The sequence below is a fragment of the Nannospalax galili genome, unplaced genomic scaffold, assembly GCF_000622305.1.
Source record: "Nannospalax galili isolate Female #2095 unplaced genomic scaffold, S.galili_v1.0 scaffold54, whole genome shotgun sequence".
In the NCBI taxonomy this organism is placed as follows: Eukaryota; Metazoa; Chordata; class Mammalia; order Rodentia; family Spalacidae; genus Nannospalax; species Nannospalax galili.
Window position 1 is genome coordinate 13,095,359 of NW_008341028.1, and position 19,493 is coordinate 13,114,851.

At 43.1% G+C, this 19,493-nt stretch overlaps 1 protein-coding gene across 2 annotated transcripts in view; it reads right to left on the reverse strand.

Moving 5' to 3' along the window:
• Positions 1-3,706: 3,706 nt before the first annotated feature.
• The window catches only part of Adpgk (ADP dependent glucokinase), a 34,303-nt gene continuing 18,516 nt past the window's right edge, over positions 3,707-19,493 (reverse strand). The window contains exons 4-7 of one of the 2 annotated variants that reach the window (XM_008836446.3): positions 12,453-12,573; positions 9,088-9,284; positions 8,416-8,514; positions 3,707-5,208 (exon numbers count right to left, since the gene is read on the reverse strand). In XM_008836446.3, the coding sequence (XP_008834668.1) occupies positions 4,657-5,208; positions 8,416-8,514; positions 9,088-9,284; positions 12,453-12,573 (969 nt within the window). In that variant the 3' untranslated portion in view covers positions 3,707-4,656. Of the gene's footprint in view, positions 5,212-8,415; positions 8,515-9,087; positions 9,285-12,452; positions 12,574-19,493 lie in introns of both variants that reach the window. The other variant, XM_008836444.3, reaches the window with a different exon arrangement.

The following is a 19,493-nucleotide window of genomic DNA, read 5'->3' on the forward strand; positions in this document are numbered from 1 at the left end:
ATTACCAATGAAAAATGTATGGATTAAAGACTCTAGATTAAAACATAAAAGATTATGAACAATTTTATGATAAAACTGACACTTGACAATAGAAAAAAAATCTTTGAAAAAACAAAAACAAGATGCCATGTAAAATCTTTGTCTTATTTATTAAAGAAATTGAATTTTTAACTCCAGGGTTATCCTTCAAAGAAAGTTGTGGCTGGGCTGAGGATGACTCGGTGGGTAAAGTGCATGCTGCATACACATGAATATCTGAGTTCAGATGCCAGAACCCATGTAAAAGCTAGGCATGGAGGCCCAAGTCTGCAGCCCCAGCACTGGAAAGTGGTCACAGGAGGATCTCTGCAGCCTCACTGGTCACCAGTATAGCCAAAACTGCAAGTGCTAGGTTCATTGAGAAACCTTGTCTCAGAAAAGAAGGTGTCAAATTGGCAAGATGGCCCAGAAAGTAAAGGTGCCTGATTCCAAACCTGATAACTTCGATCTCTAGGACCCACATGGTGGAAGGAGAGAACTTTTGCAAATTGTCCTCTGACCTCCACTTGAGCACAATAGCATGTACATACCCAACCCCTCAACACAGAGTTTTTAAAATGTAATAAGGTAGGAAGCAATGGAGGAAGATACCCAAAGTTGGCCTCTGGCCTCCGTCTGCGCATACCTATGTGCTGCATGTTCCAACTGTGTCATTTGGAATCAGCCATTCCTAAATGTATATGTATTTCAAAACCACATGTCCGCAGTATATACAAGTTTTGTCAGTAAAAACAGAAATCTGTCTTCAGCCTAACACTACACAAAGAAAAAGTCAAACTGGATTACAGACCTAACTGAAGATGAGGTCATAAAGCTCCTAGAAGAAACTGGGACTCCATTCTGTTTTCTAGATAAGAGACTTAGGACACTAACAAAATGGGCATCAGGCCATAGTTTGGAGCAAGGCACAAAACACCCAACAAAGAACTGACACCCAGAACAAAGGAAGAATGCTTAAAGAAGCAAACATTATACTAACCAAAACATCCAATTATGTTAGAAGTGGCCAATCAGCACATTAAAAAGTACCTGCCATTTGTTACATGGGAAATAGGAAAACTACAATAAAAAAAAACAAAACATCAAAATGGCTCAAATTCAACTATTTACTCCAAATTTTGGCCAGAATAAGAACTGTCATAAATTGTTGGGACTGTAAAATGGTCTAGCCACTTTGAAAAAAGGCCTTTCACCCAGCAATCCTGGTCCTATAGATTTCTACCTGAGAAAAGTTATCTATACGAGCACTTGTTGAGAAGAGCTTTAGTCACCTTAAAGGTGAAACTGCTATAAAACAACTACATGCAATGTGAATTAATCTCTAAAACATGCAGAATGAACAGCTTTATACAAGGGACCAAATAGTGAAGATCAAGGTTAGGGATGGGATGATGTGGAAGAGGCATGAAGGAATTACATGAGGTGTGTAAACCATAACTTGACAGGCGTTAGGTATATGAATTTGTCAAAACTTACCAAGCAATATACTTAAAATTTGTGCAGTTTCATAAGTTTTTACCTAAAAAAAAAAACAACAAAAAAGGCTGTATTATTAAAAAACTTTCAGATGACTTAAAAATAGTCTTAAAGAGACCCAGGAATTGCCTGTTCAGGTTAGTAAGAAGTGACAAATTATTAAGTTATCTGCTATATACTGTGCTAAATATTTGTCTGATAATCTTCATCAACATCCCTGAGGGCAAGGTACCATAATAGCTCCATTTTACAGATGAGAAAGGGACGCTAAACTAAGGTAATTCATCAAATAAAGAACATCACCATCAAACAACATTCACTATCTCAAAACCCTGCATGGATTTGAACACTTCCTGCTGATGGTTACTCCTGCCTCACTCAAGCCTGACAATACAAGAATCAAATGCTGACTGAATATGACAAAGTCAGATGAGGATTACTTGCTCTGGGCTGCACCTTACCTTCTGGCAGTGTTGTGTGCTGCAGCTTTTCCTAGGTTAAATCAACTTCTTGAGTAATCCAAGAGTGAGTGTACAGAGCTTCTAGGAGGGCCCCCTCACTGGCCAGGAGATTGTCAAACTTTTTGTCTTCATATAAGCCCCCATGTGGGAACCTTTGTAAAATGCAACTTAGAACACAGGGCCAGGGACCATACCTCACCTCTCAGCTCCATCCTGTTTCTGCATATTCTATTCTCAGATGACAAATTCTACTCATTCTTACTCTTGGAGCTTAGTCTGCTTCACAAAAAGGCATTCTGCAGAGAGGTATATGTATATTCAAGTCTGCTTGCACTCATGTTCTAAGAAACCAGACCTGCACTACTTATCTCAGACCCATGTTGATACTTTCTATGCTAACCATGAGACTGACCAACTACTTTTTCATTTTTGGTCTTTTTGAGACAGGATTTCCCTGTAGCTCCAGCTGGCCTAAACTTGCTATGTAGACCAGGCTGGCCTTGAACTCATAGAGATCCACCTGCCTCTGCCTCCTGAGTGCTGGTCCTAAAGGCATGGGCCACCACACTTGGCCCCATCAACTACGTCCTGACTGTGTGGCAAGCTCTCTATCTACCTAGCAACTATTAGTAATTAAGGCCCATCCACTGAAAAACACTTCCTTGAGGTAGTGGGGTTGTAGTTCAGTACCAGAGTGCTTGCCTAGTACACATGAGGCATAGGTTGAGAGGAAACACAAAGCTCTAGCTACCTGCTCACTATATTTCTAAAGTCTTTCAACATTACCAATAACTGGAGAATTTTTTGAGAATACATACTAAGGGTGCAGGAACTGAACAAACAACTTACGGACTAAGAAAAAGATAATGTGGAAAAGTTTAGGTGTTATTACTAAGAGGGGCTGGACAGATGGCCCAGTGATTAAGAGCATTGGCTGCTCTTCCAGAGGACCCAGGCTCAGAACTGGGTTCAGTTTTCAGCACCCACATGGCACCTAACAACCACCCTTAACTCCAGTCTCGGGGGTTCCCATGCCTTCTGGCCTCTATAAGCATTGCATGACATGGGTACACTTACCTACATACAGGCAAAACATGCACATTAAAATAGAGATTTAAAAATGGTGAGTTATTCTAATTTTGAGGAAAACAGGAATCTCTTCTCATTTAAGCTTTTCTAATAAAACAGGCTTAAGTCATGGTGGCACACATCTGCAATCCCAACACTTGAGGCCTGTCAAAAAAAAAAGGTAGCAAGTTGATTATTTTTAACTGGGTGCAGAGGCAGAGGATGAAGTAGCGGCCAGAGAGATCCTTAATGAGATGTTTGCTTTCAATCTCAAACTGTATAACTCTGTAGGCTTTAATTTCCTTAGAAAAAGAGTAATTAAGACTTCCCTTCTTACTCAGAGCAGGGAGGGGAGGTTTGAAATTTCCAAAACTGCTGCAGAGCTGGGTGTGAAATGCTGGCTGGCTTGCCACCAGCTGCCAGGAATACATAGAACTGTCTGCTCTTTGAAATGGCTGTGCTCTAACTCATCTCCAACATGGCTGCTCCACACACAGGTAGCTTGTTACTGTCAACCCGACAGGTCTACTGTCAGGGCTCAGTGTGGAGGACTGCCTAATCAATGGTAGGGAAGAATAAACATCTCGGTAGTGAAGGGACATGTAAATCACTGTATCAGTCCAGAGTGAGGTGGGAACAAAATCAATTAGACTTAGGATCCCTGAAATGTAAATTGTTTTGAATGTTTTTAAAAACACACAGACATCTTTAGTTTAAAAAAATACAACATGACAAATTTATTTATGAGGCTGGGCTTTTATGAGGTCAAACTCTTTAATGGACATGTCAAAAAAAACCCACAAAGCACATGATCTGTTCTAAACACAAAAGCACATTCCAGTTGTAAAAGCAAATTTCTTCAAGGCTCAGAAGAAACAAGTATGTCTTCTGCTGCAGAAAACACATCCAGGACTGGGCAAGGACGCCGAGCCCAGGCCACAGGAGCCTTTCACCAGCCAGCTCACAATCTCAGGAGCTGGGGCAGAAAGGCTTGGTCTTTCTAAGCAAGTGCAGACTGGTTGGCTTATAGCTCCCCAGGTGTCTTCAGCCTGAGACCATGAAGCACAGGACTCTTGTCCTTACTTGTGGCTCTGACCTAAACCTGAGAGCAGCAGGCTGAGAAGGTACAGTCCTCAAATACTGTCACTGTTAACACTGAATGGACATCCTGATTCTGCCCCAGTGCAGTGAGCTTCATGAGGCTTTATGAGTCCAGGCCTGCGAGTGTGGGTCTGCCCCTCCGGAGTGGGCAAGGAGAGAGCACCTTCTGTGGCCAGACCAGCTCTCCAGGTCTTAAAATACTTGATGGTGTTACATATACTGGGGACTTAGGAATCGAGGTTTTTAACGTCTGTAACACACAACATAAAAATAAAAAATCCAGTCTCATTAGTATGACTAAATTTCAATTAAAACTTGAAATATTTTTATATAATTGCCAACAGGCTGGAATGTATCTGTACAGTTTAATCTGCTGTTATTTCTTTGGCTGTCTTCCAATTAGATCTAGGAATTGTTCTGATACCCATAAGCCTATTTCCCAAGTTATGTTTTTCCTGGAATTCTTAAGTTGGGCAGTTCTCCTTCCTCATAAGAATTGCCCACGACCTTCCTAATGACCAGGGTATACTTCTGAGTAGAAGAGTCCTTCAGCTGAAATGGCATCTCCAAGGCCCACAGTTCGTACAGGGTCTTTACACACCAACACTGGTGTGAAATGGAAGGATACCCCTTCTCTGTGCCACTCCACCACTGGCTTGTTTGGGTTCAATACTATTCTGGAGCCTGCCTCTGAATGGGAAGTCATGAACTCCTGGGGTACCCTCAGAGACACTCGGTTGGCATCTATGGTTTCAGTGGCACAGGCTTGTGTCCCAGCCACACGAGCTCCTGCAGCTACAGCTGCGAGCTGGTTGGCCCAGTGTCCATCCACAGTTGCCAGGATGTGGTATACCAGTGTGTGGAAGTGGATCCTGGTGAGGTCCGAGGTTCTGCTTTTACTCCTGCCATGCTCTTTCAAGATCCAGAAGAGGATGTCACTGACCATGCCTATGTCAGGAACACCGTTCCAGGAAGAGAGGGAAGCATGAGGTCCAGATGCTGACTGGCTGAGAAATAGCAGCTCCTGTTCATTCAGCCCAAGGGAAGTCACTGCAGGAAAGACCTGCTAACAGAAACAACGACAGGTCTCTTTCTGGTGGACACAACCCAACTCCTTGGGTATCGTAGGACACAGAGCCAATGAGTGAATGTCCTGAAGCCAGTTTCAGGCTACATCTCAAACTCGCTGCCTCCATGACCACTTGGGAGAAACTTCAGAGTTGCTCCAACATTGTCTCAGACTCAGTACTTTGTTATATGCCATTGTTAAAAAAAAGGGGGGGGGCAGAAAAATACATATTCTGGAGGTCCTTCTATGTGCCTCTTTTTTGCCTCTGCATGCAGAACAGATACTCTTACCACTGATGGCTGTGGGTGCCAGAAGGCATTACACCAATCAAATGGAAAACACCGAGTAGTATGAAGTCAAAGTCATAATAGCTCTGTGTACCCAGCATTAAGAATGTAGTTTCATGCTGGAGCTAAACTGTGTGTGCGTGCACGGTATGTGAACACATGCACTTGTAGAGGCCAAAGGTTGACATTAGGTGGGTGTCTTCCTTAATCACTCTCCATCTTATTTTTTTGAGACAGGGTCTCCCACTGAACCTGAGGTTCACCAATTCAGCTAGACAGACTGGTCAGTGAGCTCTAGAGATCCTCTTGTCTCTGCCTCCTCAGCACTGGGAGTACAGGTGTGCTCTACTGCACCTCAGGTCCTCATGCTTGCATGGCAAGCACTTCACCAATTGAGCCATCTCTCCAGTTCCCAGCAGCTACATTTTAAGCAGGTATGGGTTATGAAGAGGGTTGCCCTGAGAGATGACCCTAAGTGAAAGGGCACAAATGGGTGCCCATCTCCCATTTCATAGAGAACCACTATATGCCCTCAGCTTTTCTATTTCCCTCTTTAGAACCAGGTAAAGGGCTCTATACAGACACAAGTCCCTTCACGTGGATACAAGTGTGTGTGCATGTGCATAAAACTTTACCAAGAAATTAGTGGCCTGTAACTATTGGTGTGATGGTGACTTTCATTTACTGTATGTTCTGTGCCAGGGAATGGGCTAAGAGCTTTCTTCCTATAATTCTTCCTGTGGGAGGAGGAGACTGCCTTCAATCTAAACAGTAAATCTCAGAAGGGTTAAGCAGTTTCAGAGAAAAAAAATGAAATAAAAGTGATTCGTTTTAAAAAAGGAAAACAATACCTAATCTCAAAAAGGGAAACAACAAACTACACTGCCTGCATGTCACTGGTGCTGACAGGGGAGGAAGTAAGCCTGTGCAGGGGCAGGGGGTTATGGGAACTCCCTGTTCAGTCTTCTCAATTTGAACCTAAAATTACCCTAAAAAGTGAGGCTGGGCTTTTTACTAGTTTTCCTTCAAGTTCTAAAAAAAAAAGGGGGGGTGCAGAGGATGTTGTTCACAATCAGTCACTTGTCTAGCATGGAGCAAGATCCTGGGTTTTATCCTTAGCACCACCAAAACAAAACAAAACTAAAAAAACAACTAATATAGCATTTTCCACCTGCCAGACTGATGATATGCACCCCCCTGCGCCCACAGCATTTATTGGTTGGTTGAGATAGTGTCTTGCTGGGCTGCCCAGGTTGACCTGGAACTCACTATATAGTTCAGGCAGGCCTTGAACTTGACTTTCTTACAAACACTTCCAAACCACTAGGCTTGATGGTGTGCACCATCACACCCAGCCATGAATGCAAAGTTTTCATCATATTCAGGTAGCAAGGACACAAGGAAGGAAGCACTTGTAACTACTGCTATCGGGAAGGACATCAGAATAGTTCCCACAAAGGGCAACCTCAAACTTACAAATGCTTTGTTATGCTCCAATCCAGCAATCTCTGCTTCTGAGAATTTATTAAACATACTTCCTCACAGGAAAAATAAAGTAATGCAAAGATTTATTCACTGTACCATCCTAGTATAAGCAGTAAGCAATCAAAATGCCATTAGGAAGATACAGGTTGCTAGGTTGGAAAATGCCTTTAATCCCAGAGGCAGGGGCAGGTGGATCTCTGTGAGATTGAGGTCAGCCTGGTCTACATAGCAAGCATAGCAAGTTCCAAGCCAGCAAGGGCTACAGAGAGACTCAGTATCAAAAAAAAAAAAAAAAATTTACAGGTTGAGGCTGGAGAGAGTTCAGTTGTTAAAAGCACTTGCTACTCTTAACAGAGAACCCAGGTCTGGTTCCCAAGACTTACATGGTAGTTCATAATGGTCTGGAATGCCAGTTTAAGGGATCTGGTGCCCTCTTCTGGCATCCACAAGTTCCAGGCATACATATGGTGCACTTACATACATGCCAACAAAACACATAAAATTTAAAAATATATTTTAAAACTAGGTACAGGTTAAACTGAGGGACAGCCCCACATTCACTTTAACCATATGGTTATGGAGAGACCAAGGATGCTCTCCATGTTATGATACAGGAAAGATAAAAAACTCATCTGATGAAAAAGAGCAAGTGCAGAAGAGTGTGTTCAGCATACTTCACTGCCCTTTTCTGTAAAAGGGTATGAAAATGATGTATTTCCATGTCTTTTTATGTGTACACAATAGCTATGGAGAGACACAGGAAACTGATGAGCCACCTAGGGGTGGGTTCAGTGGAGGAAGCTGAAGAGCCAGGGGTGAGTCCTCACTGTAGCTCTTCTATGTCTTCTTGGTGTGGTTCTACATTTTCAGTCAACACAGTAAAGTGAAAAGTAACCTGCCTGAAATCATAAGGCAATGAGCAGACAAGGTAAGGTGCTAATCTAGGTATTTAAAATTAGTTTTCATGTGTCTCTCACTGGGCTTTATCCTAGTCACCTCTTTGTCCAAAAGGAGGAGACCTGATATGCTCAGCAGTGAGGGAATCAGGTTCACCCAAAGTCTCTTTAAGTTTAACTGAAATCAGCTGAATTGGGCTTGCAGTTTTTGACTCTGAAATTTGCAAAACAAAACAAAAACACACAACCCAAACCAGAAACAAAGAACACCCTTCACTTTCAACTTCCCCACTCCAGAAGAAATATGACTCAGACCATCAGCTATACTGCCACAATTCTAACATAATAGGAGGTATTATTCCTGAACAGGCCTGGGTTTCTGGCTCCCCTGGACTCAGGTTTGAATAACATAACACACATGTCAGTCAGTGAGCCAGCTGGAATCTAAAACATCTGTTCTCATAGGAGAAAGGAAACTGTGAGGCCCTGAGGACCAGGTCCAGAGGAGGCCTGTGAATGGCCTACGTGCTTACCTGATGCACAATGCTGCTCATGAGCTCCCTGTTGGTCATACTGGCCAGTTCTAGGTGAACTGGAATACCAGTGGGGATGTCAGAAATGGAGGTCACAACCTGCAGAGAGGAGGACGGTGCTATTAGGACAGAAGAAGTGAGGCAGGAGGGAAGACTAAACAAGATTAAGTCCTGACAGTCCATATGTACCCTGGTAACTGCCTCTGCACATCCTCATGAGAGTTACAAGCAATGTGGGTCCCCAATGCCTTTGTGGACAAAGGCTGCTTTTCCCAACAGAAAAACTATGCTCTGTAGGGAGTCACCAGGGTACAGAATCAGAGGACAAAGAACTGCCCCTGTGTGTTCATGTTGGCAGCCTATTCTTGGGACCTAAACCAAGCAGTTGACCCCAACTGCTGTACAGATCTGCAGGAAGCACAGCATAGCTGGTGTGAGGTGAGATGGTACAAATAACACAGGACACAGCTACAAACCCTGCAGCTTGCAGCCACAGTGAAGCACAGAATGCAGAGCTCAGGCAAGATGCTCTCAACTGCCCTACCCCCACTGCTACCAAAGTATGTCCTTGGGACAGCAGGACCTAAGGCAAGGCAACGCCAGCTACAGAGGCCAGACGGAGCCTGAAGGAAACACCAACTGAGGAGCATGGGATTCTGTAAGAGCTATTACCTCCAAGAGTCTGTTCCTCTGAAGCTCCTTGCTTTGTCCCTCCATCATGTGCAATCCAGAGAGGACCACCAGGTCAGGCTGGAACTCCTCCAGGCTAGACATAAACACCTCCAGCATATTCATGGCCCCGTTGGAGAGGTCGTGAGAGAAGATGAACCGGTTGGCATGGGGAGCTTTAAACGGGCCCCACTCCTCCCCTAGAAAAGCCCAGTCAACACAATGGGAAGAAAAGGAAGAGGCTTTCAGTCTCCCAGCTGTGGGACACTTGCAGGTGCCTCGCTGGAGTCTTGGTTCTGAGCAAGCTGGCTTGTGGCCGAGTGGACACAGGCTACAGTGATCATAGGTCAGCAAGGTGCTGCATCCAGGACATGACAGAAATGGATAAAAACAAACCCCAAATCTAACCCCAGATCTATAAAAGAACAAAAAGACATGGCATGGGTGCCTGTACCTTTTAAGTGCTACCTTTTTCAAGGTCATCAGCAACCTATGAGTTCCAAGAAAGCTCTACCATCTACTGTGCTTTCAAACACAGAACACAGTTACAGAGCACCTGACTTCTAAATACCAACAAAGCACATACCATGCATACCCAGCAGACAGGACAGGCTACCTTTCCAAGGGCAGCGGCGTGAGCACCTTCCACTGAGCTGGAAGCTATGCAGGCTGATGCCCCAAGAGCCAAGCTGACTGTACTTCTTCCCTGCTACCCCCTGGTGTTTTCTAGGCACTCTGTCAAAAAAGTAAGATTATCTGGCCACCTCAGCCATTTCTGTGTAGAACTGCTTTGGAGTGAAGACTATTCAAAGTCAAGTTCAAGTGCTACTTTCTAAATGTGTCCTTCCTCTGTCCCCATCCCCATGAAGATTTGACCACTTTCTTCCCAGGGCCACCAATCACCCTATTATAGGGCCTGGCCTACAGTTTTGTACTGATCCATTCAAATGTCCATTTCCTATAGTCACCTGTGAGCTGAGGGGCAGGCCTGTGCTGTCTTCTATCCTCAACATCCCTACTGCCTCACAGCATATCTGTCACACAGTCATGAGAATGAGTTAGTCAAGAGCAAGGGAATAATAAAAGCAGACAGATGACCTAAATGATCAAGATGACAAAAAATATGGCTATGAACTCTAAATCCAACATTTCTCAAAGCAACAAGACTGCACAAGGGTAAAAACATACTACACTGCTATTCTCCATAGAGCAAGCCTGGGGCTCTACCCTTAAAGAGAGAGACTGCTAGGAAACACTGTCCAGCTCAGCCTAGGAGAAAAGGGCCATACAACACTCAAAGCAACTGTTTTATTGTGTTTTTTTGTTTTTGTTGAGACAGGGTCTTCCTGTAGCACCAGGAAGTTGTCCCAGGCCTGGAACTTGCTATATAGACCAGGTTGGCCTCAGTCTCACAGAGATCCACCTGCCTCTGTCTCCAAGTGCTGGGACTAATGGTGTGCACCACCATGCCCAGCAGTAACTGACTTCTTCAGGGAGCGACAGAGGCAAAAATAAATAGGCAAAGACAAGGAGTGTGGACAGCTGTTGTTTCCATAGGACCCAGGGACTGATGGAGTGGCCTGAGATGTAAATGGACTAGAAGTCAGCCTGTAGCAGCAACTAACAGCCCCTTTCTCACAAAACTTGTACTTATTTCTGGACGCCATTTCTCAATTTATCATCTTGACAAAACCTTGGTGTAGTGATTGCTGGGTTCCCAGCCCAAGCCTGAAAGCAAGCTTCTCTAGAATGCCTGGGTGGGAAAGAAAGAAAGAAAAAAAAGCTGATGGATGCTTTTGGAATTTACCAATCTAGGCTAAACAGAAGCCAGGGACTACTTCTGTTAAGAAAGTTACCCTGAGAGCTATTATCACTAGACTGTCCCTTCTTGGGGCCTATTGAAACAAAACTTCACGAGGTTATTTGGGGGGGGGGCACTGCTTTGTACCGAGAAAAATTAGGCAAAGGAAAGAACAGAAATGAGGACAGAAACAATCTCCTCATGATGAGCTTGGCTGGCTCCTTAACGCCATGGAAAGCAGTCTCAGACAGCAGCAGACACGGGCTCCACTTTGAAGTCACCACAGAACAATGACCTGTAATGTGCCCAGGCAGGCTGTGGGCACCTACAGGAGTGGCAAGAGAGGAATGTGGCAGCAGCAGGGCCCCAGAGCACATCTTAGCTATCCAGAATCTTCCAGGCAGCAGTCCTGCTCATGAGGCAGCTTGCAAAGCTAACCACACTACTGGATCCACCCTCACTGCCATGTTCGATGGTGAGGTGTCATGTCTATGTCCCACTTGTGTACCATTAAAAGTCAATTTCTACTAAAACATTCTGCTAATTTTAGATCCCATTCTCCCTAAGTCCCGACTGTTTCTAGTATGTACCCAGGAGAGAACCAGAAACAATGAACTCCTTTCTGTGTACTTGGAGAAGAGGGCAATTTTCAAGGAGCATGTGTTTTATATCTTCTATCACAGTGAATTACTCTAGGATGAGGTTCTCTTGTCTGATGTGGAAGTGGCTCCCTAAAGTATTAAGTACCGCTATAAGGTATAAATTAAGTCTGTTTGGATGCTTGGTCCTTTAACATGAATAATGTGTTGAATCAGAAGCCCAAGAGTTCCCGAGCGGAAGAAAAGATAGCAGGAAATACACAGAATCAAAATGTGTTCAGGTATTGAAGATTCACACAGGAATCAGACCTTTAGTCTTTGTAACTTATAACATCCACTGGATGGGGTTAATTTGGATTTATAAACACTAGACTACTACACAACAGGAAGAAACATAAGTAATGCTAGATACAGGACATATCTACTTCACTTCAACAAAAAAAGTGCTACCATAAAAGCTTGCCAGAGGACTAGAACCAACCCCAAGCAGCCTGGGAGAGCTGGGCCAGCAAAGGCCTGGGAGGAACCCAGCAGAGCTGAGCAAATGTTAGCTGCCTTTCTGAACTCGTGGTAATAAAGACTTTATTATTAGTCTGTGTTTGGGCTAGAGATAACTTAGTAGGAGAGAGCTTGCCTATCATGCCTAATGGCAATCAAAATAATCATGAGTGTGTGCTTAACAGTCTCGTTTTTACTGATATTTGCTTTCCCCTGCAGCCTGGCTTCCCCTGGGTCCAGTACTGTTGGTAGACAGAGCACTATCTTCAATACTATCAAACTACCACCCTCCATTGAGATGATGGCTAATATCAGCTCTGTGGATCAATAGGTCAGGAAATCTTGAGTACAGGAGCACAAACAGGAGTCTGCTAATTTACAAGGTTGAATTTCTGGCACAGTCAAACCCCAATCTGATACTACACAGTCCTCTGCCCCATCCTGCCACCAGCACTTCCTCCCACCCTTACCTGCCAGATACTCCAAAATGAGGTGGAACTCATCTACTTCCTGCAGTGACTCTGGTGGAACAAATACATTATCATCAAGAAGTTCGTGTAGCTTTGGACCAACTGGACCACAAAGAAGAACCTAGATAGAGATAAGCAGCATGAAGTCAGTCTCCTTAGAGACTGGGTGCTTTCCAACAAAATCCAAACAGTAACCAGCAAGGTGCATTCAGGCCAATTCTGCTCATTCAGCAAACTGTCAGAATACCGATTTCAAAACCTCTTGGTTTAGAAGTATGGGGCACTGGGGCCCTCCATTACCAGGGCTTAGGTTCTAAGGGTATTACAACATACCTTGAAAGTGGAGGACCACAAAAGACCAAAGTCATAGCTGTTCAGCACCTATGAAACTGTGGTCCACACTCTGTTATGGAATATTTGTGTCTCCCCATAATCCAGACATTGAGGTCCTAACCCCACTATGATGGTGTTTGGAACTACAGTTTTTAGGAGTGAAGATTTAAAGAAAATTTTTAAAATTTATTTTATGTATTTTGCCTGCATGTATTTTTATGTATGTAAGTGCACCTGTGCAGGCAGTCCCCAACAAGGCCAGAAGAGGGTGTCAGGTACCCTAGAACTGGAATTATAGCCGGTTGTTAGCCACCATGTGGGTGCTGGGAACGAACCTAGGTTCTCCTGCAAGAGCAGCCAGTTCTCTTAACCACTGAGCCACCTCTCTAGCTCCTAGGAGTGAAGATTAAATACAGTCTTACAACTGCTGATCTTTCAAGAAAAAGAGAGGGAGGGAAAGATCTGTGCACACCAAGCAAAAGCCAAGTGAGAAAATGGTGACACAGTGGCCACCTGCAAGCCAGCAAAAGGACCCTTAGCCACCTTGGTGCAGCCATTTTGGATCTTCCAGTCTTTAAAACTGTGAGAAAATACATTTTTGTTTTTAAACCAGTATAGCTGGGATTACAGACAAGCATTACTGTGCCCAGCTTCTACTTTTTTTTTTTTTTTTTAACTTCCTTGTACCCCCTATAGGAAAACAGACATGGAATGTTTGTTCACAACTGACAGATGAAAACAACTGTTTGGAAGTTTACACAGTACAGGAAAGGGTGGCCACTTCTCTCCTCAAGCATTCTAAGTATGCGTAACTGTTATGTGACCAGAACAGTCTTTCACACAGGAAGATTAATAAGCAACTCAATTTGGGAAGCTTAGCAGGAGATGCTCTGCAGTTTTTCCAATTCTGTGTCTTTAACAACCTGGGATCCCCTGGTTGTAACCTCTAGACGTCATACCAGTGCACTGTTGTTTCTGCCACAGCCCTCAAGGTCAGGCTGACAGAGAAAAACCTAGAGACTATCACTTCAGTTCAGATTTGATGCCACTCAGAAACTTCCAAAAGCATTTTCACTTGTGCTTTTTTTGTGTGCACTGTTTTGTTCAGAGGTACTCTCCTGTCTCCAAGGAACCTTGGCTTCTGGGTAAAAATACACCTTTCTCAGAGCTTTCTACCTCACCGTGTGCCTGTTAGTTGCCATTTTGAAAATGTTTGATTCTGCCACTTTATTTCCTTCCTCTAATAATTCTTTTTTTTTTTTTTTACAGTTTTTTATTGAGTTTCTGTGCATTTCACTTAAAAGATCTTAATCAAATTTAGACCCTTTCCTTTCTCCCTACCCCCCATAGCCCTCCACCAGAATTCAAGTATTCTGTCATATATATGACGTATATATGACTTAACAGTCAAGCATTTGTACCCAGTCTATCTAGAGTCTCTCCCTTAAAAAAGAGCTACTCTCCCTTACTCCTTCCTCTAATTCTTGCCTAGAATTTCATTTTGAGACAATAACAGCCAAATACCTGAAATTACAAAAAATAAACAAAATATACGAAATAATGGTTTTCAAAGCAACTGGACATTAGGACAGTGATCTCTGCAAAGTGGGTATAGACAAATCCCTTGAGTCCTTCAAATGTGTTGGCATCTTACTGTGAAAGGGTTTCCAGATGTACAAACTATGGAAGAATTTTTCATTAGTACCCATACCACAGGAAATGTTATTAAGGGGGCTGGAGAGATGGCTCAGCAGTTAAGAGCACTGGCTGCTGTTGCAGAGGACCCAGGTTCGATCCCAGCACCCACATGGAGGCTAACAACCATCTATAACTCCAGTCCCAGGAGATTCAACACCCTTTTCTGACTTCTGAGGGCACTGCATGACACAGTGCACTTATATACATGCAGGCAATACACTCATACACATTAAAAAAAAAAAAAAAGAAATGTTAAGCCATTCAGGTAGCACAGAAATGACAGTAGATAGAAATATGGGTCAGAACACAGGAATGAAGAAAACAGAAATGGTGACTCTGGAGAAGTCAAAGGTAAAGAATGGTTTAAAGTAAGATTTATAATTTACATAAAAGTAGCAATAACAGTATAAAGACTGGAGAGACCTGTGAGATGGCTCAGTAGGTAAAGGCACTTGCTGCCAAGCCTCATAATCGGAACTAAACACCAACATGGTAGATAGGGACAACTGGCTCCTCTGACCTCCACCCAGTTTCTGTGACATATACACAGCCCAAAGACATATATATCATACACATACACTAAATACATATATAAAATGTGCTAATTTTTTGGGGGGGGTCTTTTTGAGACAGGGTCTCCCTATAGCTCCAGCTGTCCTGGAACCAAGGAGACCAAGCTGGCCTGGAACACATAGAGATCTGCCTGCCTCCACTTCCTAAGTGCTGGGATTAAAGGCATGAGCCACCATGCCTGGCGTGATAATTCTTTTTAAAATTTTCATTCATTCATTCATTCATTCATTCATTCATTCATTCATTCGTCTTTTTTGAGACAAGGTCTCCCTCTAGCTGCAGCTGGCCTGGATTCGCTAATGGAGACCAAGCTGGCCTCGAACTCACAGAGATCCGTCTGCCTCTGCCTCCCAAGTGCTGGGATTAAAGGCGTGGGCCACCATGCCTGGCTAATTATTTTTATTTTATGTGTATGAGTGTTATGCCTGCATGTAAGTAAGTGCACCCGTGTTGTGCAATGCCTGTGGAGGACAGAAGAGGCTGTTGGATCCCCTGGAGCTGGAGTTACGGACAGTTGTTAGCTGCCATGTGGGTGCTGGGATTCAAACCTGGGTCTTCTGTAAGACCAGTCAGTGTTCTTAACCGCCGAGCCATCTCTCCAGTCCCTGATAATTTTTTTTAAAGAGGTCACCACTAAAATCTAGTATATAGATTTAAAACACCTCAGAAGTCTGCAAAAATTGTTAAGAAAAAATGTAAGGCATATTTAAAAACAAAAGACTGGAGGGGAAAAAATGAAAATGTAATCAGTATTTTAAAGTTCCTTGAGTATATGCATGTTAAATCAGGGACCTGAAGGCCCTTTCTGAGGTGCATGAGACAGAGCAGTCCAATCTCAGCAGAAAAAACAAGACAGCAAGACCAGCCACCCCCCACACAGTAAGTTCATGGCCCTACTTAGTGCCTGGCTAGAATTTCTTCAAGACCCAGATCCCATTAGGGGATATGAAGGCTCTTTCAGGGTTGCCACCCTCCCACCAAGAGGCCTCTGTCATGGCTGCTGTCTCTCTTAACACAGCTGTTCCAGACCCGAAGGCCTGATCTCCTGCTGCAGACCATCTCCTAATGAAGCTCTTCTGAAGGTTTGTCAGCTTCTTTCCACTGAGCCAGCTGCTCTGGTGTTTTCTACTTCTAACATATAGCTCTGATAAACTGTGGAATTCTGGCCTCCAGGCACAGCATGGCCATTGTCCTCCTGAACTCTCAGCAGCTATGAACCTGCATAAGACCCATAGAAAACAGCCCATTAAAGGCCTGTATCGGGGAGGAGGGACTTACTAGGCCACATACTCACAAGGTTCTCCCCCTGCAAGGATACAGAGGCAATTAATGGTTACTGGGAGGGAGAGAGGGAGAGGGGGAGAGAGGGAAAACAGGGGAGAGGGACAGGGAGATTTCTTCAGTGGTGTAGCAGCTCACAGGCTGCTTATGTTTCATCCGTGCTCCTTTAAGTAACCCTAATTAAACTCATTGGTTCACCAGGCAGACTTGGGTGGACGTCTTACATTAGCCTGTTGTTGGTGCTCTCTCTAGGGTGAAAAGAAATGTTTGTCTCCCCAATAAAGAGTCACATAACATAAATAGACTGTGATAAACTAAAGGTGTACAATATAAACCCTAAAGCAACCACTAAAATAGAGAAACCAAAAATTATAGCTAAGAAATCAAAGATGATAAAATGAAAGCATAAACTATAATTTGAAAAAATACAGAAAAAGGGTAAAGGGGGAGATTAATGGGTAAGACAAACAGGAACAAATGGAAAGATGTCAGACTTAAATCTAATAAATAGACCAATGACAACAGTAAATGTAAATAGTCTAAATACCCCAATTATAAGGCAGAGACTGAGAAACTGGATCAAAAAGCAAGCCCCAATTGTGTACTATCTATAAGAAACACACATTAAATATAAGAAACGTTCAGAAACTTGGCTAAAGAGGAAATAAAACAGAACAGGAAGTGGTGGGGAGCATGGATATCTCTATACTTATTCCAAAGATCTTGGTTTTACAGAAAGAATAGCTCAAAAAGAAAGTTCCATAGTCTTTTGCATTCTTCTACTGACCATTCATTAAAGGATGTATCACCAAGCCCCATGAAAAAGAAACAGAATCCTAGCTAACCCAACAATGACAACCAGGAGCAGGATAGACAAAATTATTTCTAGGGTGGGAGGGATGGCTTAGTAGTTAAGAGCTCTTGCAGAGGATGGGAATTGAATTCCTGGCATTCGTTCCCGGTGGCTCACAACTGCCTATAACTCACTCCAGGGAGATCACTGCATGCACAAATACACACACACACTTCAAAATCAAGATAAATCTTTTAGAAAGGGGGCTGGAGAGATGGCTCATTGGTTAAGAGCATTAGTTGCTCTTGCAGAGGACCTAGGTTCAGTTCCCAGCACCCTCATTTTGGCTAATAACTATATGTAACTCCAGTTCCAAGGGAGCTGACACTCTCTTCTGATCTCTGTGAGCATTGTGTGTACATGGTGCACTTATATACATGCAGGCAAAACACTGATACACATAAAATAAAAAAAAAAAAGAATATATTTTTTAAAAAGATTGCTCCTTCGGGGTTTGTTACCAGAAAAGCCAACAGAATAGGATTCAAACGGATCAGTAAGAGAATATGTGGGAAACCCTTAAACATCTAGAAACCAACACACTTCTAGACCATTGATGGGCTATTAAAGAACACATCTTAAGAAATCAAAGATTCTAGAGTATTCTGAACCTAATGAAAATTAAAATGTATCAAGATCTGAGGCACACACCTAGAAGCAGTACTAAAGGGCACTAAGTACTTGAGTACCTTTAGTCCCATAAACTTATGGGACTAAACATAAGAATACAGTACAATTCAAAGTGTATTAGCTTTGAATATCACTCAGTTGAAAGTGATTAGCTTCTTGAGAAACTATATTTAACTAGCATTTCTTTTTATAAAGTAAACAAGAACCAATGAAATGGAAAAAAATAGAAAAATATGAAAGTTCATTATTGAAAAGAGCAATAAAATTGATCAATCTGTAGCCAGACTGCATAAAAAAGACAAAAATGACCAACACCAGGAGTGAGAGAAATAACATCACTGGACTCTCAGAACTTAAAAGGAATAGAAAATATCCCTTTAAATTTATGCCAATAAATCAACAACCTAGATGAAATGGAAAAAAAATCTTTGAAATATACAAACTACCAAAGTTCACTCAAGGGAAAAACAAAACAAAACAAACAAACCTCAATTTTCTTATATCTATTAAAGAAAGCTGTCATAAAAAACCTTCCTATATTGAAAACTCTAGGCCCAGGACCTGGTGAATTCCACACATAGTTAAGGAAGGCATAATATCAACTGCATACAAACTCTCTAAAAATTTAAATAGGGGTCAGCAAGATGGCTCAGTGTCTGAGAGAAACCAGCATCTGGATTCCTCACTAAATTCAATCTCTCTCTCTCTCTCTCTCTCTCTCTCTGCACGCGCGTGCGCGCACACACACACACACATACACACACACACACACACACACACAGAGGGAGGGAGAGAGAGGGAGAGAGAGACACACACACACACACACACACACACACACACAGAGGGAGGGAGAGAGAGGGAGAGAGAGAGAGGGAGAGGGAGAGAGAGACAGAGAGAGAGAGAGCAGAGAGACTGCAGTACTGGAGATCAAATGCTACAGGGCTTTGTGCATGCTAGGTAAGCACTCCACCACTGACCCAGACCCACCCCTTGGCCCTCACAAATACATTAAAATTTTTTTTTTATTATTTTTATTCTGTGTATGAATGTATTGCCTGCATGGGCACCATGTTGTACAATGCCTGAAGAGGTCAGAAGAGGGTACTGGATTCCCCTGAAACTAGACTTCTGGATGGTTGTTAGCTGACATGGGGTATTAGGAATTGAACCTGGCTCCTCTGCAAGAGCAGTCAGTGTTCTTAACCACTGAGCCATCTCTCCAGCTCCCACAAATATGTTTTTAAAGGCACTGTTCTGCTTCCTGGCTTCAGTTTTACTATCTCATGAGACTGGCCTTTATTAGATTCACCAGGTCTACTTCTGGTAAATGTTAGAGCTATGAAGAGGGTAGACTGTGACACTGGACTTACTTGGGCTCAAATCCCAGCTCTGCTCAACACTAGGTAATGTATAACCTTCAACTGTTTTGACCCTGTGTACCTCATTTTCCAATCTCTGAAGGGGATGATAAAAGGACTTTCTTGACAGGGCATTGTGAGGATTGAGTGTGAGTGAGAGAGAGAGAGAGAAAGAAAGAGAGAGAGAGAGAGAGAGAGAGAGAGAGAGAGAGAGAGAGAGAGAGAGGTGGTGGGGGGAACAGCATGTATATGTATAGCCCTTAGAACAGTGTCAGGGATATATTAAATACTAAAAATACTTCTTATACTAGAAGT